Below are 27,665 nucleotides of genomic sequence, written 5' to 3'. Positions count from 1 at the left end.
ACCATCGACCATGAGATACTCATCGGGCGGCTAAAGTCAAGGTTCAGTGTATCGGCTATGGAACTGGGGTGGATTGAGAAATGCCTACATGGTCGATCGCAGTTCTTCAAGCTGGGTGACGAACAGTCATCGCCTATGTCGTGCCCTGTTGGCATACCACAAGGGTCCGTTAACATATATCTCTCCGATTGCCGATATCATCTCATCGCATGACATCGAGTTCCATCGATATGCTTTTGATACACAATTGTACACCGCAATGAAGTCAAAGTTAGATATGGATAGCCTCAGTAAACTCGAACATCGCACGTTTGTGTGGTTTGCACAAAACGAAATGCTGCTTAATCCAGGAAAATCAGAGGTTCTGTTGGTTGGCACTAGGGCTCAGGTGAAAACATTTGTGGGAGGATCACGTGTGGTGGTCGTACACTGCAGGGTTGAGTTTTCTATTTATATCTAAAGAGCCACGACCAAAATACTGTATGTTGTTCGATCACCACGTGCACAATATAGTCAGGTCTTGCAATTTTTATATCAGGGCTCTACGACATATTCAGCCACTATTAAGTCGTCAGAGCCAACACAGTGGCGGACAGCAAAGTATTGATAAGTCTCGATAATTGCAACTCGCTACCCTACGGGATGTCTGACAAAAACATTATCAAGCTGCAGTGTGTATACAAGTCTTTGGAACGTGTCGTAATGGGCACTACAAAGTTATGACCATGTCCGTTTGGTGCTCGCCGAGCTGCATTGGCTTCCGGTTGTTGAACGAATACATTCTATACAAAGTGCTTTGCAACAAATGAACCACAATACCGTGTGGATCTTATCGAGGACCATAAACCATCACGCAAACTCTGGTCATCCTCACCAGTGGCTACCACCTATGATTCCTTTCCCTCCAAAACGTTTGGGTTTTATCTGTCTGTCGTTTGAGAAAAACACACATTTGGGCAAATTAGCTCTGGTTGAATATTTGTTGTAGTCAATGCAGTGGGTTATTTTCCCCAGTTTTCCTGTTTTGCTCTAAAGTCCACGAATGAATATTCCAGGATCACGCGATAAAAGCCCCACCCCTCCCTCGAGGGGTGGGGCTTCTGCCTATAGTTTCTTCATTATAGATTTCTGGCGCTGGCCGAAGATGGAATGTTCATAATAGTAGATCCTTGGTGGTGGCCACCAGTGAAAACCAGGCTTAACGTAAGTCTTAAAGCCTCAAGTTTCAAACACACATTTGTGCCTTGAAATTGTAATGATAACATCAATCGTAGGTTACCTAACAAGATAAAAATAAATGAAGGTCAAGCTGTCACAAGTACGGATGGATCAAAGTCACTTAACTCAGGATTTAGAAACTCTGGCTCGTCGTCATAGCATTAGTAACCCTGTGCAAACTGATTCTCGAGTTACCTCACCACCATTCAGTGAGGCATCACATTTACTGGCACATCCCATTTATACCATCAGTTGAGAAAATATATTAGCAATATTATTTAGTCATAGCTTAAGAATGCAGTATGCGTAGACAGACTTGTGTCTCCTGTGCACATGCATCCACGTTTTGCATTTGAAACTTGAAGCAGAAGGAACTGCACTTAAATTCTAGTGGAGGCATTGTGAGTGGGGCTGGCTTTACCACAACATTTTTAGTTTCTTTTAAACTGTTCCAACAAACACAGAAGCTAACTTATGGTAGTGTTTATGTTCATACGATGACACTTACGCACTTTACATAGCTAATATTCACGAGCCATTTTAATGTGCAATCTGTTGTCTTAATATAACAAACAAGCTTTAGTTAAGAGGAAAGGAAATGGTGAATTACTATTGTCAAATTGTAGAATTTAAATAACCCACCTGCTTTTGAGGTATTTACATGGGGAGGGGGGGGTAAAGGGTTTTTTCAGAAATGCTGAACTGTGATTGGCTCTCCACTGTCGTATGACCTTCATGTGACCTTCAAAATGGCCCGACTTAACTTTAACTCGGGGATGCCAATTTACACTGAGAAAACACTCAAAGGTTAAAACTCAAGCAAATTCTATTTTATCTTTTTAAAAAATGTTGAGCTCAATCAACCTTGGCTATTAATGGAGCAGACAACGTTTTCATCACATATAATTTGACTCTGAAGGTTATAGATTTACACAATTATATTTTATTGTCTTGGAATATTTAATTTACAATACACATTGTTGTCAGTGTTCATAATATAAACTTGATGTCAATGTTAACTTTAAAGAAATGCATTAGGTAGTTAATCCACCGTATTACTGTTAATATTGTTAATATCACGCAATTACACCTACAATATATTAATATAAAAATACAATATCTGGCATATCAATTCGTGTATCACAATATAGTACTGCCGGATTCCTATTTGGATATTAATGTTACGTGATCGCTTTATTCACGAATGCACCTTTTGCGACACAGCCAGCACGTACATCTTGACATGTAAGCACAATAATGTATTTGTGCACGCCTTTACACGTGTTTGTGTACAATTGTGTAGTTTTGCGAGTGTGTATAGTTGTATACTTGTGTAGTTGTGCGAATGTGTATAGTTCTTGTTTGTGGCAAGTTCCTTTTAAAGTGTTTGTGCATGTCGGAGGAAACTGGAGGACCCAAAGAATACCCATGCATGTGTAGGGGTATAGCGCCAGCTGCTGGCGGCAAAGGGTAACTGCGGTGTACGGCAGTACTCGCGTCAGCAGGCTACGATATATACAAGAGGGAGACATCTAGGCCAGACATGGGCAAAGTACGGCCCCCGGGCCGTATACGGCCCGTTGGGCTTTTTAATCCGGCCCGCCGAACTTGTCCAAATATAATTAATATTAAATGAAATTTTACCTTTCTCCTGTAATGCCCCCATTTCCCCATTAGATGGCGCACTTTGACCGGGAGTGTGGTGTATAGGGCTCGAAAGGGCACATGATCTCGCAATGCATTGTGGGCCGTCACAGATCAAAGTTAACGGATCAGCACCTCAGATCTATCCTGAGAATTGCCACAACCAAAATAACTCCAGACTTGGATGTACTGGCAAAAATGGGAGATCAACAACACTGTTCCCACTGAAACTGAAAGTGATGTGTTGCTGCAGCGAGGTTGGAGCCAAATCTCCGACACACAGCCTGCGTGGCTGCTCTAACCTGTTAATGTAGACAATAAAGAAGTTCAAGTGAGGTCATTGGTTTGGGCGCAGGCCTCAGATGTTTTCATGATGTTTGATCAGTCACGTTACGACATGTTTTTGTATTGTTCATGTTCGTGCAATTTGTTAAATTGCCTTGCAAATAAATGCTTTGCTACCTGTTAAGGGCCAAATCCTTTCATGTAATGATTTTTACATGTCATTTATATTGGTTCACACAAACACTCCATCCATCTGTTCCTGGCCTGGCCCCTCTGTCAAATTTTAGAACCCATTGTGGCCCGCGAGTCAAAAAATGTACCCACCCCTGATCTAGGGGAAAGGTCACAGAAGGGGCCCATCGGGAAGCCCCGGGGACCGGCTAGGAGGTTCCAGAAAGGGGGTGTGGCCGGGGCGGAGCGAGGCCACGCTGGGAGTATAAGAGGGGGCCCTGAGCCGGAGCTCGGGGCTGTTGCTGGAAGTGGAATCCCCGTCGTGCTTTTCAAGATCATCGTCGTCACCATCTCGTCGTCGTCACCATCTTCACCATCCCAGGGCGCTGTTAGTCAGACAGCCTACCAACTATATATTCTTGGTTCTTTTATTGTTTCCCTTTTACGTGACTTTACCGAAAGAACCAAGAATATGAATCCCTGCAGTCACGAAAGCTTTAAATCAAAATTTAGCCTACCAACTGTTCTAAATAAGTAGTGCCGCCGACGAGAGACGGTCTTAATTATAATAGTGTACACCCACGTAGAGTGTGTATATATCCCGATGGTGCTTGGTTAATAAAGAAGTGCCTCCCAGTATCACCGTCTCCAATCTGCGTCGCTCCACATGCAAGGGGAAAAGTCATCGTTCATACAGACAAGCGTACAGATCCACTTGCTCTATTCTGGCCACCTCATACAATAGGTGTGGGCTGATGTGTGGTTGGTCGTAGCTAAGTGCCCGTGTAACCTGACATGTAGAGTCGTGTTTTGGTTTTGTCGTCACTGCTGCTTGGGTATCTGTGATTTGAGTTGTGTGATGTCATCTGCGTGCATGGCTTCTTCCCATGCTCCAGCATCCTACAAATCGTCTCGGCCAAATCCTCTCGGCCTGTTTCCTGGCTTACCAGTGGCCGTGCCAAAAACAATCTCTATCCAAGGAGGTTGTGTTTGGTGAAAACCTTTACACTGTGACATTTATGCCATTAGTATATTTGATGTATAAATGTAGGGTTCAACTACCACAAAATGCTCAAACCATATGTTAGGACATGAATCTGTGGCATCTCTACTCCTCCTGTGTATCATCCTCTGAATGCATCCTACACCCATTAAGTATTTGTTATTCTTCATTTTGATACTTTTCTATGAGAGGTGTCCCAAAATCTACAAGAGTAAGAGTGCTTACTTAACAGAGAAATCTACAGAGGCATTGGCGATGATACCATGTGGCTCTGCAAATTCCTGCGTTGTAGTTTAACGTGACGAAAAAGGCAGCGTCATTGGTTTCCGTTGGGAGCTACTCCAGCCACTGACTTCACAGAAGGTTGATCCCATTTGCGTCCATACTTGTGGGCTGCAAGGCATCTCGCAGTGCGTGCAAGAGCAGCGTGCAGCCGTGGGAAGCCGCGCACGCCGCGCCTTGCAGCTTGTGCCGCAGCTCTGGCAGCCGCCGGCCGTCGGGCTGCTGGGCCACTCCTCGCACTCCTCGGCACAGCAGCACGCAGGCGGCCACAACGCTCATGGCCCCAGCCAGCACCGACGTGTGAATGGCACGGCCCTGAGGACTCAGCACCGCCCCAGAGCCCTGCAGGACTGGCTCGGCGCAGAGCCCCAGCAGCGCCTGCACGGACTCGAGGAGAGGGGCGCCGAAGAGCACGCAGCGCCGGTGGCTCAGCTCGCCCGGCTGCTCCTTGAAAGCCCTGATGCAGGCAATGAGGGCCGTGGCGCTTGACGTCACGCACTTAATTCCCAGTCGGAGCTGCTCTCTGACAAAAGGCTCATCCACTTGCTCGCTGGCAGCCAGGCAGGGCTCCGAGAGCATCCTGAGGTTCCTGGAAATGCTGGTGGAGACGTCCATGAGCTCGCGCGAGTTGAGCTCGCATACGGGGGTGTCTCGGAGCCTCGTCCAGCTTCGCTCCAGCTCCAAGTGGGCCCGGCACAGGCCGTAGCGGTCAAGGGCACCAGGCCCCGCTGGCTGAGAGCCAGCGGTGCCCGTGGCAGCCAGGTAGCCGGCGTGCGCAGCGCGCTCGGTCAAGGCCACCACCAGCTCAGCCGTGCTGGCTAAGCTGTCACACACCTGCGCCAATGTGACACGTGTTAACTGGCATGACACTTAACTGATGAGCGTGTACTGAACCAATACTTATTTAGGGGAAAAAGAAAAAAAACGGCAAATGTGTAATGCCATCCCGAAATATATGCCTAGCAGTAATTTACTGTGCTCGCAACACCAATATGAAAGTGCAAGCATTCCGTAACAATAATTAATTGGTGATGACATGTTATTGAGCTCTTGTGAATCCTTTATGATAACAGCCCTCCTGTCAATCCGCAGCTGGTTGGAGGCCAAGGGAGTTAATTTAACCATACTCACCATGCATTCAGGATGGTGAAGGGTGTGTAGGGGGAGTGGAGGGCGATTATGAGAAGCAGTTCAGGTATCACTCGCCATTGATGTTCGCTGTGGAATCCAACTCAGATCACCGGGTTCAAAGCCATGAATCTCTATCCTATGCTGTCACATTATACTGGACATTCTGTGAAAAAGAGCTTCATAGCTCATCGGGTTCCTCCAGGATAAATAACGATTTTGATTCCGATCATGTCCTGCTGAAAGGCCTATTAGCCAAATATTTAACTTATGTTAACGTAATGTTAACGTTTTTCAAATTTTCTTGCTGTGGTTTTCACACCTGATGATGATTGCTTGTGTTGCAGTCGAAACGTCGTGAGAATTTTATTGTTTTATATGTGTATTATTTTATTGTTTCCCTTCTACGTGGTGACTTTACCGAAAGAACCAAGAATATGAATCTCTGCAGTCACGAAAGCTTTAAATCAAAATTTAACGTAATGTGTTGATTATTGTGATAACTGTTAGATGAAACAAAAGCAAATAATTGAGATTGTTTTAAATAAAAAAAAGTGCCCAAGTCGGTACATAGGGTTAGGCCTTGCAGTGTATTTTATTGCTACACTTTAAAGCATTTACTGTGTGGAAATAATTTGCCTTGTGATTCGACAAATTGTCACGATTTAAGGTCGCGATTCAATTCAAAAATAGATTCTCTTTTTGTCAATGAGCAGAGAGAATTCACACTGGCTGCAGGCATTATGTGACATAACTACATACTACAAAAAATAAACAATACATGCTCGGCAGGTGTCAGAATTTCTGTAAATGAATTAACCGTTATACTCATCAATTAGCCGAGTTGTGTAAGTGTGCAGTTTGACATTAGTTGTGGACATGCAGCTCCCAAGAGCACACGTGTGCATCGAATGTCTGTGTCGTTGACAACTTGTATTTCCACCATGAAGAAGTGACATGCCTCTCATAGGCCAGCAGACAAGCACTATACTTGCCAGGCAAAGCTCAGTTTCAAGTAACTGCATGCTAGGTGTGCCACGTTTGTGATGATAATTATTTTAATTCATATATGATCTAAATGCGCATCTGAAGAATGCTATGTGTACATAAACTGATTTTTGTTATATTTTACATTATTCAACCAATATTACGTGTACAATATGTTTAATCAAGTTAAAGTATTTCAACTTATGCACAAGAGATACTTAAAATTAAAAAGTACATTAAATAAAAATGCTTAATGCATCAACTGGGCTGGGTTTTAAGCACTCTCAACACATATTCTTGGTTCTTTCGGTAAAGTCACGTAGAAGGGAAACAATAAAATAATAAAACAATACAATTCTCACGACGTTTCGACTGCAGTGGCGGTTTTTTCTATAAAAAAACCTCCACTTCTTTCTAAATTTATTGCTGTGGTTTTCACACCTAATGATGATTGCTTGTGTTTCAGTCGAAACGTCGTGAGAATTGAATTGTTTTATATTTTTATTATTTTATTGTTTCCCTTCTACGTGACTTTACCGAAATAACCAAGAATATGAATCCCTGCAGTCACGAAAGCTTTAAATCAAAACTCTCAACACACTCAAAGTAATATGGGGGTCAGTAGTTTCTGACCTTCAATATCCAAATAACTACATCAGCTGATCAGGTTGGTGGATACTGTACTATGATACTGTCTTTATTTCTACTCGCTTGCAACAATCTAATTGAAACTGCGAAATTGTGCAAAATCTATTATTGACAAATACAGCTGAATATGAAAGAACTGAACAATTGATTTGCCACTAGAACTAAAGGTAATCCAATAACATAATGTACCTGGGCGTAGCGACCCATGTAGAGATGCGTCTGCACATCGAAGATGAGGATCTCCAGGTTCTTGGCGCACAGTGCGATGGACTCCCTGCAGCGTTCGTACGCGAGCTGCTCCGCGTGCGGCTCGGCGGCCTCGGCACCAGGGCCCTCGGCCGGGCCTGACAGCACGGGCCGGATCTCGGAGGCCAACAGCAGAAGATCAGCCACCGCCTGCATGCGTTTGGCACTCGCCTCGCTCACCTGCAGCAGGCGGCGGAGCTGGCTTGGACTGCTCCTGCCAGCGCCGCTGCTGCTGCTGCCAGTTGCCATGAGTCCCTGGGTGCAAACAATTTGGTGGTCATAGTAAAGATATGTTGAAATCAGAGACGAGAATAATACATTAATAATATATCGATTTAAGATATCCGATAGTTACATGGATGTGGTTGCAAAAATCGTTGTTCTCAAAATGTGGTGCGTCTATTTTATTCGTTGATAAACATAATCAAATTCCCATTTAGTTAAGTGTACAAAGTGAGCAGCGTAAATTGGACACTGCTCATTTTTGAAGATTCCATTTCACTGCCATTGCCAATGTACCTATAATTGCACTACAAATACATCCAAAATGTACCCAATCATGTTATCACTACCAACTGCACTACGCTGTCTTCACACAAAATATTCCCGTGGAAGCATTTGGTATCCCGCATGCCTCTGAGATGTCCCTTTGTAGATGACTGCAGCTGCTGGCAGTGTGGCGAAACCGTGTGCTGGACGTCTCAATGGCAGGAAGCAGCCCCGGGTGGGGCGCTCAGCCCTTGGACTTCCTGGGAGGAAGCTTCTTTTGTTCAATGCCCCCGACAGTGGACGGAGATTGGAACTAAAGTAACAGCTTTGCTCAGCAGTCTAAGTGGAGTAGCAAGACATTTCTCACTCACCAAGGTGGTGTTCTTTGCTCTCTGCCTGAATTCTCCAGCCACGCGTGGATGGCAACAAAGTCACAAAATGTGGGTTCGCCCACATGGTAATTTCATGCCATAATTAGCCCTCCACCACCCAACAAGATTGTTACGTTTACAAGGATACTATTAACACATACACATGGCTAACTAGTATCTACGTGGCCTAACCGAAAAACAAATATGGACCCAAATATTGGCTGCGAAAGCCGACGTTTTAATGTTTTCATCATCACTGCGGTGAGGCTATGGTGCCCACTTGAAGTGACGAGCCACCCGTTTGAGCACGTTTGCACGACGAGCTGACAGAAGCAGTTGGGCAAGACATTTAACAGTTTCCCCAATGTAGTGGAGGCCTCAGCCATTTGCATGTCATGCACAAAACTAGATTGGTTGAGTTGACTACAAACCTCGTGTCATCCACCTTAACATGAAAAAAGTACGGTCTCTGACTCCACCACGATATCTCTCTGGCCTCTCTATTTATATGCTACTTAGAAGGGCCATTGCCCAAAGCATAATCTTTGACGTATTTTTATTTTTAACATAGTCTTCCAAACCCGTTATACTGTATAGATATAGCCTTGACTATAATAGTCTACTAGAGGGCAGCCTGTCCTACAGTCGGGGTTATCTTATCTCCCTCGGAGACTCAGTCCCCTTCTTTCAATTATATTCTCCCCTTACGGGTTTCTCCACCATTGACTCAGCACCACCTCTGGTGGGCACTCTCAGCACTCACCAGACACCTCACATTGTCGCCTGATACTCACCGCTGACCTGACACCACTGCTAATAACCCACCAGACACTCACCGGACCCTCTCCAGGCAACCTCACCACTCTCACCATACCACTCCTTGTCGGCCATCCACCTTACCCTCTCCAAACACACTGGCACCTCACCACTCACGACTCTTGTTGACACTCACCAGACACAATGCTCTCCTGAAATTCAGCAGACATCACCCACCACTCAACTGACACCAGCCACCAGCCTCATCATTTCCCTCACACTCACCAGACCAACTGATGAAACACTCACCACTCTCACATAACGATGACCAATCACTTTACCACACCACCGCATGAAAACATTATACCACGTACACCATTGCAGTACAACACTACACCGCCGCTTTCCACTATCCCACCATTTAACTTCACAACAGAACACTTTACAGCACAACAAAACCAGGCCACTAAGCTACACCCTCAACTACACAAAACTGCACCCCACCACACCACTGCATCACACCACAATACTACACTACGCCATGCACCACTATATGAATGCTTTGAGGTCTTCGACTGTACCAACTAAACATTGAAGGACTCTCAAACCTAAATGTGGTTCCCTGGCCAAATACATTAAACAGATATATACTGAGGCTAGCACGTGAACGGCAAGTTACAAAATCTCATCTAATTTATATTTATAGAGCGCATTCATGCAAGGTGCTTGACATAGCGTACGAAACGGTGACAGAATGGAATGGATGTAGGTGGCAGGTGGCGTACAAGGATTTAAGAATGAGTGACAGTGATAGACGGTACTTAGGGATGATGAAAGGGTAGGGGAGGGATGGGAAAGAGTGGAGGGGTGAGTTTGTGACACGAGGCTATATATACACGTAAGAGGGAGGGGAGGAGCCAGGGAGGAGAGATAGAGGGGGTGTGGGTGTGGGGTAGGGGGAGTTGCAGCAATGACCTGCGGCGCCTAAGCTGATGTGCTACAAACTGCCGCTCTCTCACTGATCTACTCAGTCGCAGAGTCTTGTGCTCCAGGCCTGGTCCAGGGAACTCGTACACAAACAACATTTATAAATGCACAAATAAATAACGCAATGGGCATCGTTACTGGGACACTTGAACCTCCCTTACACCACGAGGGGCGTTGGGGCGCCGCCTCACCAAGCAGCGAGAGAATATCGAAGTGATTTTTCTCATTTAAAAAAAATACTTCACTATAAATTGTTTCGTTGTGTTTTTTTAAAAAAAGTTTAAATATAATTATTCTTTCAACGTGAATTATCTAATGAAGATAACATGTTCAGTTGTTCACATGAGAAACCCGCTGCAACACCACGAGGGGTCTCGGATGCGGCTGTGAAGGCGTCCGAGTGAGAGATTTCGCCCTTCATTCGTTGCGATGAGCTTCGAGCGTTGATTGTAGCCACGCCGTTTGAGGCGCCCCGTGGCTGTAGAGGGGTGGGGAATCTTCTTTCTGCCAAGGGCCATTTGGATATTTACATAACATCATTCGCGGGCCATACAAAATTATCAACTTAAAAATTAGCCCGTTATATTTAGTCAAACATTTAATGACCTCGCCCCTAATGCGATGGCTGGAACTGCTTCTCTTTGGCGAGGCGTGTGGTGATGTTAGCTGGTATTGATGATGTTAGCTGGTGTTGATGATGTTAGCTGGTATTGATGATGTTAGCTGGTATTGATGATGTTAGCTTGGTGTTGATGATGTTAGCTGGTATTGATGATGTTAGCTGGTATTGATGATGTTAGCTGGTATTGATGATGTTAGCTGGTATTGATGATGTTAGCTGGTATTGATGATGTTAGCTGGTATTGACGATGTTAGCTGGTATTGACGATGTTAGCTGGTATTGATGATGTTAGCTGGTATTGATGATGTTAGCTGGTATTGACGATGTTAGCTGGTATTGATGATGTTAGCTGGTATTGACGATGTTAGCTGGTATTGACGATGCTAGCTGGTATTGATGATGTTAGCTGGTATTGATGATGTTAGCTGGTATTGATGATGTTAGCTGGTATTGATGATGTTAGCTGGTATTGATGATGTTAGCTGGTATTGATGATGTTAGCTGGTATTGATGATGTTAGCTGGTATTGATGATGTTAGCTGGTATTGATGATGTTAGCTGGTATTGATGATGTTAGCTGGTGTTGATGATGTTAGCTGGTATTGATGATGTTAGGTGGTGTTGATGATGTTAGCTGGTATTGATGATGTTAGCTGGTATTGACGATGTTAGCTGGTATTGACGATAATAGCTGGTATTGATGATGTTAGCTGGTATTGACGATGTTAGCTGGTATGGACGATGTTAGCTGGTATTGACGATGCTAGCTGGTATTGATGATGTTAGCTGGTATTGATGATGTTAGCTGGTATTGATGATGTTAGCTGGTATTGATGATGTTAGCTGGTATTGATGATGTTAGGTGGTGTTGATGATGTTAGCTGGTATTGATGATGTTAGGTGGTGTTGATGATGTTAGCTGGTATTGATGATGTTAGCTGGTATTGACGATGTTAGCTGGTATTGACGATAATAGCTGGTATTGATGATGTTAGCTGGTATTGACGATGTTAGCTGGTATGGACGATGTTAGCTGGTATTGACGATGCTAGCTGGTATTGATGATGTTAGCTGGTATTGATGATGTTAGCTGGTATTGATGATGTTAGCTGGTATTGATGATGTTAGCTGGTATTGATGATGTTAGCTGGTTTTGATGATGTTAGCTGGTATTGACGATGTTAGCTGGTATTGACGATGTTAGCTGGTATGGACGATGTTAGCTGGTATTGATGATGTTAGCTGGTTTTGATGATGTTAGCTGGTATTGATTATGTTGCGGCTGCTACTCGCAACTGCTTTTCCAGGTTTTTCTCCTAGATGTATTGAATGTCGAGTCCCGCCTGCGGTTACCTTGGCAGGGCCACACCAAACGATTTCGCGGGCCTCGTTCCCCATGCAATGAGACGATGTCACAAGGCGATGTTGCGTTGTGCAAATAGAGCAGCTCACAAACTGCACGCTCTAGGAGGAAACAGCAATATCAATGGCAGCAGGTGCAGCAAACGAAGAATTAGCGAAGAACACGGTGGAGCCACTCCTAAATATTCCATTGGAGACGATGAAAAGCGGTTGTGGTAGTGTGGACTTGAGCGCCATGGGGACAGGATTTTAGTACTTTGTTGTTTAGCTTCGTATTGTTCATAAATGCCTCACCTTTGGTAGATAAGAGAGTTATATCACTTTCACCAGAAGGGCAATAATAACATGACGAGTTTTTTTTTTCTTGATCAGAGCACCGTATTTTTCAGAGGTCACTCACAAGAGCCCCAACTATTTGAATAGTCACTGGTTTACACGTTGTCTTGACCACCGACAACCTTCGCCCAGCAACCAAGACCTTCACGACGGACGTCGCTGCAGACTCAAGACCTGATGATCTCCCCTCTGGGGTCGCGCTCTCACCATCCTAGAATCTCGCCCAGATCTGGAAGAACGCTGTTGAGCAGAGTGTGACAACACGGACATCCGTGAATAAGCGCCTCATTCGAGGCTCAAATATCGCAGTTCCCGGCTTTGGCCATTCCTCGCAGACACGAGTGTAGCATCAACTGCATGAGAACATCAACAGGAATGGAGAATGAAGGATACGTGACAGTGCGACTGTGGCCATGAAACCCGCGCTATGTGTGGACCATGGAGAGTGAATCCACTGAAGTCTTCGCCCCTTCAATGGAGGAATAGAACGACGACTCATGGAGAGTGAATCCACCGAAGTCTTCGCCCCTTCAATGGAGGAATAGGACAACGACTCAAATTATTTCCTGAAGCCCTATCGTTGCGAGCGAACCTCAACATTAGAATTTATTCATATAAATATAATACAGTGGTTATGTTACGTGCTATTAATATTGAATAATAGCAATTAGTCATCCGTATTGATGCTTAAATAATAATCGATGTAGAAAGGACAACGGCGATCGGGGAAACGCCCACCAGATGGCAGCATCGCTGCGGGTGAAGTCGAAATGGGAATCGGGTTGATTCGATGAATCGGTCAAAGTCGCTTACAGCTGGCTGCTCATGAAATCGATATGGGAATCGGGTTGATTCGATGAATCGGTCAAAGTCGCTTACAGCTGGCTGCTCATGAAATCGTTTGTGTAAGAATTGACGTTTTACAATATCTGCTTGTTGGATGTACATGGTGGCTCAAAATATCATTTGCATAAAAAAACAATCAAACAACCATTTGCATAAAAAAACAATCATTATGCCCTTGCAATTCGGGAATTTCCCTTGCAATTCAGCAAATCACACCAGAGCCCTACACACCATCAGCACGCACCTCAAGAAATTATGTCATAATTCATATTATCCGCACAAAGTAACATTTTATCTGATGTTAGTGATTAAAATTTGTTCATCAGTGCTCTGCGCTTGGTCGTATCCTGTTTTCTCTGTACATCAACATTCGAGGAATCTCCGACCTGCACTCTGACATTAACATCTTTGCTGATGACACAGTTCTGATGGTCTCCAGAAATTCCACGGAGAAGTTACAACAGCATCGATAACAGGACTTTGTTGATCTTCAACTTCAACTTAATGCACTAAAATTTGTCCTCAACGCTAAAAATACTAAAGTTATGTTATTTTCCATCTGCAACAAACCTGGTCTCGCCACCTATGCATATTGAGTATTTCGACTCAACCATCCTATTGAGCAGGTTAACAAAATTTAAATATCTAGGCATTATCCTGAACTCGAAACTGTCTTTTTCAAAACCCACATTGACCACATGGCCAACAAGATAAAAAAAAAAAACTAAATTGTATTCTTATACAGAAACAAATGCTGCATTGAACCCTTTGCTCCATCTGAATAGTTAATGCCACCGTCCTGCCCATATTTGATTATTGTGACACAATCTATCACCGTGTTTCTGAAGCTACATTTAAACGTGTAATTCCATTATCCCACTCTGCTCTCCGTGTTATCTTTGACGCCGCTATTGATCTCACCATGAGAACCTGTACATTGATACTAGTACATGCGTCTCCCTGGATATCCGCAAAGACCATCACTGTACTGCCTTCACTTTAAAGGTCATAAAACATTCTAAAGGACCACTTAGTTCCTCTAACTCCCTCATGTAGTTCAGAAGCGCCGTCTTATTCATATTAAAATTGTTAATTTCTAAAACGGTGTTTGGTAAAAACAAAATATTCCACATTGCTGCTCCACATTAGCTCCACACCTCCGATTAGCATGATGGTATGGTGCGAAACAAGATCAACATACGTAGAATGAGAATAAAATATTAAATTGATAAAATAAAATAACACAATAATATTCTCACGACGTTTCGGCCACAACACAAGCGGCCTTCATCAGGTGAAGGGGACGAGACTGTCTGGAGGACAGCGCTGGAGTGACAGTCTCGTCCCCTTCACCTGATGAAGGCCGCTTGTGTTGTGGCCGAAACGTCGTGAGAATATTATTGTGTTATTTTATTTTATCAATTTATTATTTTATTCTCATTCTACGTGACTTTACCGAAAGAACCAAAGAAGATGAATCCTTGCAGTCACGAAAGCTTTAAATCGAAGTTCAACATACGTACATATATTTCTGGAATACCCTTGATGCTAATCAAGAAGCGTTGGTTCCCTCCCTTCATTCGCCCTCTGTACGATCCTATTAAACCGAAACACTGGGAATACTTGCACCTATACCTGCCCTTTTCCTGGCACCTCTTGCTCCCGCATGTTTACACTCTTTTTATTTTATTTGCGTGTGTTTATGCCACTGTTAGACTGAAATATAGCGGTTGTGCACGTACATAGTACTATCCTGTTTGCCCGTCCTAGGACGGAAGCTGTCATATTTACGAATAAATTTAGCAGAGTTATAATTGTATCTGTGTCATTTTAATGGCAGTGAATCTTGCACGAAAGTAAGTCATCAAACACTTCATTGCAGTTCACTGTAGCACTGTATTAATGGCAGTGATTCTTGCACGAAACTATGTCATAAAACACCTCACTTCATATCACTGTAGCACTGTATATTTAACTGCCCTTCAATTTGTTCAAAGTCACTGCTCTGACTTTAACTGCTGTCGGTCACTGGTGTTGAAATAAATAGCAATTTTATACAATATCTGGAAAATCACCGAGAAATGTCTATTTTACCATAATGTAGAAGCATAAATTGGACTTACGTTTTGTCTCAAGTGCTGAAGAAATAAATAAAGACACCAAAGCCACTTTTTGCTGCTGCGTCGAATTATTTATTAGATTCACTTTCAATAAAGAAACGTCAAACTTAAAGCGAATTTACGAAACAAAAATATTTCCGCTCGACCTTCTGCGTGAGTGTAAAAATCCACCGGCTCATGAATATTAATGACGGGGGGGGGGGGGTGTGTGGCATGTTGAGTGACGTCACGCGCGTTACACACAAACATACATTCTTGGCTCATTATAGTAGTTATAGAGTACTGATCTGATAATTCACCATATGGCAGGCTAATACTGGATGAACTGCTGTCAAATAACTTTTAAGCGATCTTCATTCGTGCAGCAAAGACACAAACAAGGTGATACAAATGTGAAATATGGTTATACATTTGTGGAATATTGCTAAAATTGTAAAATCGTGAATTTTAATGTTGTATTGTTTTGTAAAAACATATTTTGCGGCATCTCAAGACTTTATTTAGGAGCGCCCTCCATTGATGTGAGTGTTCTGTCAGTGTAGCGGTGCTGCTGGACCTGTGGCCATATTTGTAAAACACCTTGAATAAAATTTGCCCTCGACCTAAAATAGAATTTAATCCACTGCTGGATGAAGGCCTCTCCATTTCACGTCAGTTATAGAGATTATTTGACCAGACTTTACCAATCTACGCTGACCAGCGTAGCGATGCATGTTTAATGTCAGCCCATAGGGGATGCTTGACCATACTTCGCCATGCAGTTTAATGTGGCTTGGTGAAATTCTATGCCCAGGACTGGTTGAGTTATCACTCGCCACTGATGTTAGCCGTGGTCAAGAATCTAACTCAATTGTCATGTTGACAGTGCAATGCACTAATCGCTGCTCCACCACTTCCGTCAATTTATACAGGTTTCCCTCTCTTTGTGCGGGTTTGGTTTGTGAGATTTTACTTAAAGGCTGTTACCCGACTTCTACCCAAAATTCGCTCTGTGAAGTTTGAATTCACTCACATGCAGCTATGCGGTCAGACGTGGGACAACGTTCTGTGTACTCTATGCGCTACTCGGCAGGCAGCTGTCTCGTGCGGCTTTGTGTGCCGTTTTGTTGGAACCCATCTACCACGTGAAGCAGGGGAAAGTTGTATTTCTAATTGACGAATGCAATGCCACTGAAGTCGTTTTATGTATTGAGCCCAGAGGCTTGACCCCAGTGATCGCGCTCCACAACTCAGCAATCCTGTATTCTGTAAACGCTGACTTGTGCCATTATTTTTGGGGAACACCTTGCAAGCTCCGTTCTCACCTTGCTTCCTCTGGGTACCTGGGCCGAGTCCACCTGCTGGTGCTCACGCCACCTGTTGGTGGAAAGGCGTCCGCTGATTAGGAATTGCTCATTTAAAACGAAACTGATCTTTATCAATCCTTGTACAATGCTTAGTATACAACGTCACTTTGCAACAGTTGTTCAACGTGTCGGTCTATTATGTTATTGGTTGGCTTGTGATGCTAAGTTAACATGTGCTACTTCGTGCGCAGTGTAAGCTGTAATAGGTGCTCCCTAACAGCACCTGCCTCTGTAGAATGGATTAATTTATTCCTTTTTTTGCTTATTTGATACGTATTTATTTTTTTCCATTGGGTATGGTTGCGATCAATGTGTGGGTGAGGGAGAATGTGAAATAAAAGTATCAAAGCCCTAATCAATGAATGTGCGTGGGTGCTGCGTATTGTGGCGGAGGCCCCACCGGTTTGTAGGGACGCGGCGAACTGCCAGGCGCGCAGTGGCTCAGGGCAGACATAACCACAGTGAGAGCAGTGTTGGCGGCTCGAGGACCCTCTCCCGTGTCACGGTGATGGATGTGAGCACCGCGGTTTTCATTTGGGGCGGCAGAGGGTTTTCGGGCCAGGCAAGCATGTGGGAAGCACTGGAATGACTGTAAATCCTGCAAGGCATGTCGCTCCAGCAGCGGCGCTGTAATTCACGTTTTTATTTTTTTGTTTGTTACCAAATGCAGTAGTGGTCTTGCTTTCAGAAATGTAGCAGTCTCTCTTTTACAGACACAAATTATCCCGTATCTATGCTTAGACACATCAGCGTCTGTCAGCTTGTGGCACCTGGCATTATCGTACACATCATTTAATGTTACGTGACGAACCTTACTAATTGGCTGTGTCGGTGTGGTGGCGGGTTTTAACGACACATTTATATTACGTGATCTAACCCAAAAAACATGTATTATACATAATTTTATTTTTTACGTTTGTCGTTTATGAAAAAGGCAGAGTGTTTTGATGCTCGTTTTACCTTTCTAGACAATGTTTGTCACAGTGCATGGTTAGCTCCAGTGTTGACTTTGTGGGAAGTTTTCATTCTACAGTATTAAAAACTGGATCTGTTCTATGATGTCAAATGTTTCTGTATTCATACACACTGTGGATTTCAAGTAATGTGTCCATGTGTTTAACCCACCGTGTTTACTTTTAGCTGTATGCATTTATGCTCTAATGAACGCGTCACTTTTTCAATGACTAAGAAATTACCAAAGTGTCAAAATAAATACAACAATTGTACATTGTTGGTCAATATGCAGAGTGTATCTCAGTAAATTAACAATGAAATAAGAAATTCATTGTGGTAAAGACAAATCCCTGGCGTTGACTGTGTTCCACAGTTTCACAGGTTGCGACATGATATCTGTATTCTGTGGAAAGGTTCAGTTGGCATGGGAGGCGTGGAATTCTCACTGAGGTTACTCGGGCTTTCACTTACATGTCACTGAATCTGTCCACACATTTGGCCATCGACTCTGAACACTTCAAACTTCTGGGATGCTCTTCAGTCGTCCTATATGACAAGTCCCCCCATCCCAAAATCTATACACGAGGCAACGAGAGAGATAATCGCCAAAATCAGAAAAAAACCCATGGATAAATACTCCACCGATGCATGATGCTTTGTGACGACCATCAAAGCGTGTAGCCTACTCAGCTGCAATCTGGACCACCAGTGAAATGGCCGGGCAGCAGATGCTGCTAGGCCATGAGGTGTGGGGTTGGCCTTTGGATGACATTGCAGCAAGGCTTATTTTCCAGACTGGACCACGCTGCGACTGGCTTCCAACACATGCAACGAAGCCAAAAACGCTGTGGCGACAGATGTGCATGCACAATGGGCACTGGAAATGTATGGAACATTGCAGCTGCAACTGTGACATTGGAGCATTGAGGTGGCTGAAAACAGAACTGGATCTGGGCCCTGAGGGTGTAGTGTCATTTGGTGCAATTGTTTTGTTTTTGTGTACTCTCATATCCACTATTTTATTTCCACTCTGTTATGTTTCACTGTTCGTGGACCCAATTGTATCCTATTTGTTTCATGTATATCCAGCAGCATTCTGCACAATGCTTTGTTGACTAGTGATTTGTTTTATTTCTTTAATACTGTCGCTTTGGGGCCACACTTCCATTGACTATACTGTATGAAGGCAGGTTGATTTTCTTTCGTGGTGGAACCTCTGCGGCTTATCTTGTGTCTCTTGTGGTGCTGTGGAACAGGGAGCATGGAATCCCAGGATAATAAATGCAACGCGGCTTATCGCTTAGATCCGGTGGGACAGGGAGCAGGACATCCCAGGAATATAAATACAAAGCGGCCTCTCACGTGGTTATGTTTTCGGTGTAATGGTAGACCCTAGGCTGGGAATAGCAGGGTTGTCAGGCGCTATTAGCCACTGCGTGCTTCCGGTGGCTCTCAGTCGCGTGTGTTTGTGACAACGCGACTCACCTTTGACGGTGATGGTCAGCTTCAGCACGTGCACACCCTGGTGTCTGGCTCAGCTTGGTGCTGACTCCTATGCGCTGGTGATAACGTGACTCGCCTTGGCGGAGACAATACCAATATCCGCCATTCGCCACTCAGTTACGGTGATGTCACCACGGCGCATGTGCCAGGCAAGGTGCACTCTGAGGCCACGTGAAGTGTCGAAGGCTCGCTGACAGGAGGTCTCGGGACAGACCCAGGTGCCATGGGTTGGCTGACTGAGATGACTGGAAGATACACTCAGCTGTACCCCCGACTGTGCCAACTTGCTGCATTTTATCCGCCCGGCGCTCCCGGCACTCCGCTCGTTGTTGTGGGCGTCACTCCTCCGCCTTCCGTTGTTGTTGGAGAGCGACTGCCTCCAACTGCCCAGTAGCAGCATCCTTCACGAGCCTCCCCCGTAGAGGCCGATCTTGACACTGCTGGTACCAATCGTTGGCAAGTCCACTCAGTTCCAGATCCTACCCTAGCGCATCACTCCATCTCTTCTCCAACCCCGTTTAGCCGCCTCTATGCGGCCAAACAGAAGCTGCTTGGGCATGCGGTGGCTGGGCATGCGGGCTACATGACCCAGCCAACGCAGCCTTGCCTGTCGGAGGAGCTCACTGATGGGAATGCGTCCAGATCTGTCAAAGATTTGTGAGCTTCTCAAAAAATCCAGCCTGGTTAAACCCAGGATGGATCGTAGGCATGCCAGCCTAAATGTTTCTAACCGGCGCAGATGTTCCATTAGAGGGGTCCACGTTTTACAAGCATAGAGAAGGGAGGGCATGACTTTGGCCAAGAAGACCCAAAGCTTCGTGTGGGCCGACCGACCAGGTAGCTTCCACACAGCTTTGTGCAGCCGATGAAAAGATATTGCCGCCCGACTAATTCGGAGCGAGACCTCTGCTGTCAAACCGGAGCTGGTCATAAGCACATTGCCCAAGTATGGGAAACTCTCCACTCGCTCTACAACTGCTCCATCGCTAATGGGGAGCTGAGGGGGTGGAGTGTTTGATGGCACAAAATACCCAGGCAGATGTTTAGTTTTGGTGGTGCTGATGGTAAGACCCCACCTCTTAGTGGAACACACACGGTTCAACAGCAGCACCTCCAACTCCTCCTCTGAGTGAGCAGCAATCACCAGATCATCAGCATACTTAACATGGTTTACCAATAGCGAACCATCCCTCGACCGCACCCGGGCATCGATCAGCCTCCCATTGTATCTGTACCAGATGGAAATTCTTCCGGTGCAGCCATGATAGCTTCTCGAACTACGTGGTCAAAGATTATGTTAAATAATGTTGGAGCCAGAGGATATCCCCGTCGCACCCCAATGTGAAAAGTGAATGGCTCTGACTCCTGGCCACGTAGCTTTACCCAGGCCTGTCCACCATCATGACGGCCCTTAATTGTGAGCAGAGAGTCAGGGACTCCGAAAGCATGAATAACTGCGGCGACCATAAGCCTCTGCTTACACGCATCTGTGACCTGCACCAGCATGGAGTTTACGGCCATTGTGCACCCACGACATTTTCTACATGAGCCGTGCCCTTGCAACCTGCTCCTGTCTGCTTGTGATGTGCCCTGGCAACTCGTGTTCTTCTGCGGGAGGAACCACAAGGACCTGGGACTGGAACTCTGTGAACTGGGGTAGCAGGTGCATACAACGGTGCGGGCATGTTGTGGGAATTGTTTTGTTAGGTTTTTTTCCCCCCTGTTGCCCTGATACACCTTGCATTTCAGGATTGGAAATTCCCGATTCACACTCGACACACTTAGTTGTGGGGTTGGTGTTATTAAAGATGTGTTTTTCTAGCCGAGCTTTAGTCCCCGTGTTTCATCTGCCGTAAGTCCCGAAAAGGCCGTATGAGTGGATATGGCAGATTAGAAGTGGGTGACTTGCAACTATATTTCTTCCACATGTAGCAGAGCGATTCTTGATTTGGTCTTTCCACATATCTGTTTTATGTGGGGGCTGGAAGGTCAGGCTTCTGTCCATGATAACCCCTAGAGATCTTTGAGTGGGGTCATCGCATACTTGTTTACCACAGAAGGACATTACAATGCTAGCCAGGCATGATGTGATTTGGTGGTGTCAGTCAGCTCTCTTGTGCTCAATCCTACTGAATGCGTGGCGCATCTGATTCTGAGTCTTCGTGAAGGGAATACACAATGTGTATATCACTTTATTTGTTAATGTCTCACAATTATAATGGAGTCACGTCGTTGCTTTATGAGGATTATTGCCCCTCCCCTATGCTCGCCCTGAATGTTTACATTTCTCAAAGTAGCGCGTCCAGGCTACACTAAATTAACGTGTGGCCACCACAGTGCCATTTTACTTACAGCATGGCTAAATGTCACACACACACACACTCCAGATGTGATATTCCAAAAATTTGAGACACCCAGAGGCAGAAGCACGTGGTCAGCCCCTCTGATTTTGTTCATGGTTCCATTGCGCAGGAATTAGCTCAACATAAGCTCCACTTTGTATAAGTGGCGGGTCCAGCGGGGAGTGGAGGGGGGCTGGGCGATGGAGGCTGCCACCACCCCCGCCACCCCCCCCCCCCCCGAGACCGGAAGTTTGGTATTTCATCAATATTTACTGGAGAAAATACATTTAACGTTTTATTATTTGGAATGCGGGGCTCTATTTCAAATTCTTGAGATGTTGGAACCCACTCTCCTGCGAAAGCTAGTTCCATCTTTGCTTTCTACAGAGACAGCTGCAGCCAGCTCATCCCCAATTACTCCCAACTCAAGTGAACATCCAGTTATGCGACATCTGCCAAACACCGTCCAGCATGTCCACAAAGTCACATGTGGGGGAGTACAGAGGAAGCGCATTAGCAATCAAGTTTTGATGTTGAAACTTCATGTGAGCCACCCCTAGTATCCTAGCGACACCAATCATGCCAAGCCGGTGTGGCTGTGTTCTTACTACCTCTTGCAGTTGTTCACTGAAAGTGATTTTTTTTATAGGGACCATGGAGAACTCTCCCTCTAGGCCAAGTTCAGTAGGAAGCTATGTTTGAAAGTCACATTGCACAATAGCTAGTTTCTGCTGTCGACTTCTGGGTTATGCACTCCTACCTGCCCAACCAAATAAATTCCAATTTAGGGGGCACATTCTAGAGAAAAGTGTGGAGGATGAGGAAACATTTTATAACCATTCTATAACGGCGTTACTTAACCCTAATTATAACTGACCCTCATTGGAAGCTTAATGGGTCTCCGGACGGATGCCATCATGCAACTTTTCCAATATTTCAGCGCCCTGAGGTGGGGAATGACACTCGTTTCATGCCCCTCCCAAAACACTGACATAGAAGGGGGAATTTATTTTCAGACCACGCACCAATCACCATCACAATGTGTATATTCATTTCGTATCAAGGACACTGGAACAGCAGACATTAAGTGACGCATATGCCTTTCCAAAAAAGACAGAACCTTAGGGAACACCATCAGATATGTTCTGCACAATCATATTCCTTGGTCACTAGGCTGCCTGGTTATGACTCGACAGCCTTTCATATGGTCTGAATCATCAAAAAATGTCACCATTCACAATTTGCAAGGCGAGCTATCTGATATTGACAGAAATAGACCAAATGTAAACTATCATGCCCTTGGCCTGTAAACACGACATAAACGACGACAAGTCTACTTGCACAAAACTAAATCTGTAAACTAAGCTAGAAAGTTGGATTGGACACCCTTAAAAAGTAATATCGACATATTAAAAAAAATTTTGGACCACTTTTCTGCCAAGAATCAGCATGAACTGCCTTTCCAACAGCACGCGAATCTCGTCCGTCATGTCAGTAAATGATTACTGGACTGGCTTCAACAAACCTAGTATTTTTGTTTCATAGCTATCAGGCATGATCAATTCAATGCTGGATAAAAAACAAAGTCCTCCCTGTAATGTTCCAATCCACACAGCACCCACACACAAGCAAATTGTACCCCTCCATCTCCATGGGTGTCCTCTAGGATGTGTTTTCTCCATTTGCTGCTACTTCATCGTTACTCTTGACCATGGCTATCAGCCCTTAGTAAGGCATCATGCCAAGCCCACTTACTTTAGTTGTGGTCATAATGATGACTCTGACCTGAATATGATCTCTTAATCTTCGTGTTTCTCTTTCTAGTTTTCAGTTTTATTCCAAGCACGCACACGTCGAATTGCATTTCCGTTTGGAAAACTGAACTTGATAATAAAATCAATGTACAGGTATGCTATACAGAATACATTTTAATCAGTGCATATTACCTGCTATGACATGGAAAACAAATACATTTTAACAAAGACTGAAAAGTGTACGAAGATGCATGCTCAGAATTAGATTGAGATACAAAATAAAGGAATCTACCCATTATAATAATAAAATTTACCCCGTTATCAAATCAATGCAGGATAAAAGATTCATAACACTCTCAATTAAGGGGGTTATTTGACCATACTTGACCAAATTGGGCAGTGCTAGTTGGTGAAGGAAGGGCCAGGAGCGACTCAGATATTCTCTCCCCACTGATGTTAGCCTGGCCAGGAACTCCACCCAGGTCACTGGGTTCATAGTGTAGTGGGCTGATCACTGTGCCACCACTCCACTCCATTAACCAATCATTCAAACTGACAGGGAGTACGGTTGGATTGGGACCTTTAAGACCCACCTCAAATAATTCCTATTTCAGAAAGCATTTACAATTTAAAGTTATCCACTTCTTAGCTATCCTCCTCGTTGTGATTGATATGTGAAGCGCCTTGAGATTGTATGATAAAAGGCGCGGTATAACATATAATTATTCGTTATTATTAACCTCATTTAACTCATCTCACCGACGAGTATTTTAGGCTGTTCAGCTGAGTAATTAACAACAAAATTAATAGCCATGTTTAACTTGGGAATTTATCAAATCATCATTATATTTGCTGAAAATTTAATGTCAGCACATTCTTAAAATTGTTGTAAATTTGTCCAGCTGCGAGTTTAAAACTGTAATAAAACCAAATTGCGTTTGTATCACCAACACCACGTATGTCCCCACCCAACTTCGAACTGACTTCTTACCTGGATTTGGGACTATAACAACAGCTATGCATAAGTACTGTAAGTAATTTTTTAAGAACATCAAAAGGGCTATGAAAACCGACGTTTGTGTTTTGCATGGTGAAATGTAATAATGTCATTGTATAAGTGGTATAGTTTGAATTCAGTTCTTTCAGGTTTATGTATGATACTTTTAGAATTTAGGATGGCAAATTAATCCTCATGATGCTATATTTCTCGAGTGTTTATGATTACTCGTCTCTATATTGACATTTTGGAATGGGTGTATTGTGATATAATGCAGTACTCAGTCTCGGTGCATGCAGCCACAGATAACATCAAAGATAACTTGCACGCACATGCATGCACGCAATGCGTGCACGAAGGGTTTTAACTTCAAAACACGCGCGCTGCCTCTCTCACACACACACGCACGCACACTGCGGCGTGACATAACATAGCAAATATTGCAAAATCACTTCCCCTGCCGACAAAGATTATCGTAGGGATGTGTGCAGTGCGTGTCCGCCTGCCATAAACATACTTGTCATAAGTCGCACGCACAGTTTGCAGAATCTGCAATCTTCATCATCCACACCATTTATGAATAAAATTTACCTATGCCAACATCATGTCGCCACTAACCTAAAACATGCTTCACCAACACTGCCATCACAGTTATGGTGACTATTATTTAAGTGTCTTATGAGGATGCACACACATACACCCAAACCAGCACACAGCATGGCACATTTATAATTCAGAATTTAAAAAAAATCCATCTGTAAACCAAAGCACATGTATGTACACTCATACTAATTATGGAAGTACAATTGCACATTTTATATCGTGAGCAAAGTGTTTTTTTCACGTACCGTATTGGTGTCGAGAGTTACTCTGACACAAAATGGGTTCTGTCAGGTGGAAAGAGGTGTTCACCAGACACAAACGTGGTTGGAATTATGCCAGGCGGTATTGAGTAGAATATTTGTGAAATTAATGATTTGTGATTCTTCTGCCAGAATGTTTTATCTCGATATACATGGTCTCAAGAGTGTGGATGGTGAAGGCTTAGTAAACCTACTCATGAAATGGGGTTTCCACTTCACATCTGCAAGTGTGAGTCCTCCATCGCTAGCAAAAGCAGTGTGTATAATAATAATCAGTGGCTTAAGGTTCCCCAAGTCATCATCATCATCCTTCATGTTTTGTGATTACAAAAACACATTTGAGAACCTACACATGATCTGAATTCATCCTCAATCCATGGTGGTCATCATCTGGGGTGTGTGTTCCCTCCTTTGGCTGTCACTACATCGTCAGCTTTGGCTGTCACTACATCGTCAGCTTTGGCTGTCACTACATCGTCAGCTTTGGCTGTCACTACATCGTCAGCTTTGGCTGTCACTACATCGTCAGCTTTGGCTGTCACTACATCGTCAGCTTTGGCTGTCACTACATCGTCAGCTTTGACCATTGGTCATCATCCTTTATAGCTTCATGTTCTCCAAAAAAGGCCACTTGTAGTTTTGTTAACATGCCAATATGATGTCTCTCATTTGAATTTGCTATTTGATCTATGTGTTTCTCTTTGCTTCTTCACAGAAAAAGGAACACGTGTGTTTATTCCAATCATGCCCCTCCCAATGCTTACTTGATGTACTTTTCAGCTTTTGTTCCATATTGTCTGTTCACTGTTCATGTGTCGGATCCATATTTCGAAGCAGGTAATATGCATTGATTGAAAATGTTTTTAAAAAAGATATATTCGATGCTGCTTTTCATGATCAAGTTTTCTGATAGCACACCAAGCCGCTCTCGCTCACCTATTTCATCATTTTGATCTCAGCCCATCTTCAGTAAATGTACTAACCATTCATGTTTATCCGCCAACAAATGCACTGCGGCGATCGTACTGTTCACGGCTCTTGTTTGGTTGATACACATCTAAAACTTTGCATATGCTGTCGTGTGTATGTGCAAGTAACACAAAACTAAACATTCGTGTCAAGTTGTGTTGCGAGTTTTAGTGTTGTGTGTGTGTGCAACACGGCCAATGCCGTATCACCAAATAATGTGTATATGCAGTTTACTGTACTGTATATACGTGTCAACTCATCCAAATACTTTATTTGACGGAACAAGAGAGCCCAGTGACAATCTTTGTCAATAGATACCTGTGAAAAATGCAATGTAAGAAACGTGAACACATACAAATGTGCAAGAGTTAGAAAATAAATTTTCACAAATCAAAAGCAATAAAAAATATATATATATAAATGAGAACCCAGATCCAGTGCAAAACAAACTGAATTATGTGACAATAATATAGTCAATTGCCTTTTTCCATGATGATTTGTCCGGAAGGCTGATGTCGAGCAGGACTTGTGAAGTTGTTTGAACATTATCTAAAAGGGTCAGTCGTGTCGTGGTGGTGGCAGTGTTGAAGCCGCTCCGTGGTGGCCGTGCCTGCGGTGGGGGCGCTGCAGCAGAGAAGCCACCCGGCTTCTGTCACAGCGCTTCTCCCACCGCCCCCCATATGAACACACACACGCACTCACGTAGGGCCTCGTGGGGGGGGGGGGGGGTCACCTGCCCCTGAGTTTTTTACCCGAGGGCCCCCCTCTCGTGGGGGTGCTCCACGGTTTCTCAGGGCCAGGGAATTGGCAGGTCCCCCGCCCCCCCCCCCCACCAGGCTCACCTTGAGTATGTTGTGCACTCGGTGAAACAATAGAGGGCGGGCGTCGGAGAAGGGGGCTGATCCGATTGGCAGAGAGCGGGAAATCCGAGGCTCTTGATTGGATGGGAGGCCAGCGGATCGGCGGCGCGTGGGCTTTGAAGTAGAGGGATATAAAGGGACGAAAATCAGAAGCAAGCTCTCTTTTGCCCGGGGTCTTTTGTAGTGAGGGACCGAGGAGTGATCGTCCCCTGCTACTCGAACGTCCATGAGACGGGTCGCAGAGCAGCCAGATCCAGTTCCCAGCAAAAGCCGCGTGCAGCCTCGTCTTTCCACGACTTCCAACACTCAACAGTGTAAGCAGGACTGCCGCATTTCTAGGGCACTGTGACTCACACAACACGCGCATGCCACTCACGAGGCAGCCGTGTCTCACATACACAATTGAAAACGCAGGGCTTGTAATTATAAACAAAGATGCTTGCATACGATTTGGTTCGGCGGGTAAGGAGCCTGTCCTTGTTTTGTAACCTTAACTTCAGTGACACGGGGCACTCAGTGACTGAATTGCCCATAGATGCGCATCACACATTTACTGCGTTATTCACAGTCTCATGT

The 27,665-nt window shown here is 44.4% G+C and overlaps 1 protein-coding gene across 1 annotated transcript; it reads right to left on the bottom strand.

Moving 5' to 3' along the window:
• Window positions 1-3,110: 3,110 nt before the first annotated feature.
• LOC116946682 (talin rod domain-containing protein 1) lies at window positions 3,111-9,023 on the bottom strand. The gene is made up of 2 exons (XM_032961930.2): window positions 7,556-9,023; window positions 3,111-5,437 (listed from the first exon to the last, which is right to left on the bottom strand). The coding sequence occupies exons 1-2, from the start codon at window positions 7,859-7,861 to the stop codon at window positions 4,676-4,678; spliced, it is 1,068 nt and encodes a 355-aa protein (XP_032817821.1). The 5' UTR covers window positions 7,862-9,023; the 3' UTR covers window positions 3,111-4,675.
• Window positions 9,024-27,665: the final 18,642 nt, after the last annotated feature.

This window comes from Petromyzon marinus, chromosome 1, assembly GCF_048934315.1.
Source record: "Petromyzon marinus isolate PM22_M1 ecotype Great Lakes invasive population chromosome 1, UKy_Petmar_22M1.pri1.0, whole genome shotgun sequence".
NCBI classification, from domain to species: Eukaryota; Metazoa; Chordata; class Hyperoartia; order Petromyzontiformes; family Petromyzontidae; genus Petromyzon; species Petromyzon marinus.
The sequence above is the reverse complement of the archived record's forward strand: the minus strand, read 5'-3'. Positions and strand labels throughout refer to the sequence as shown.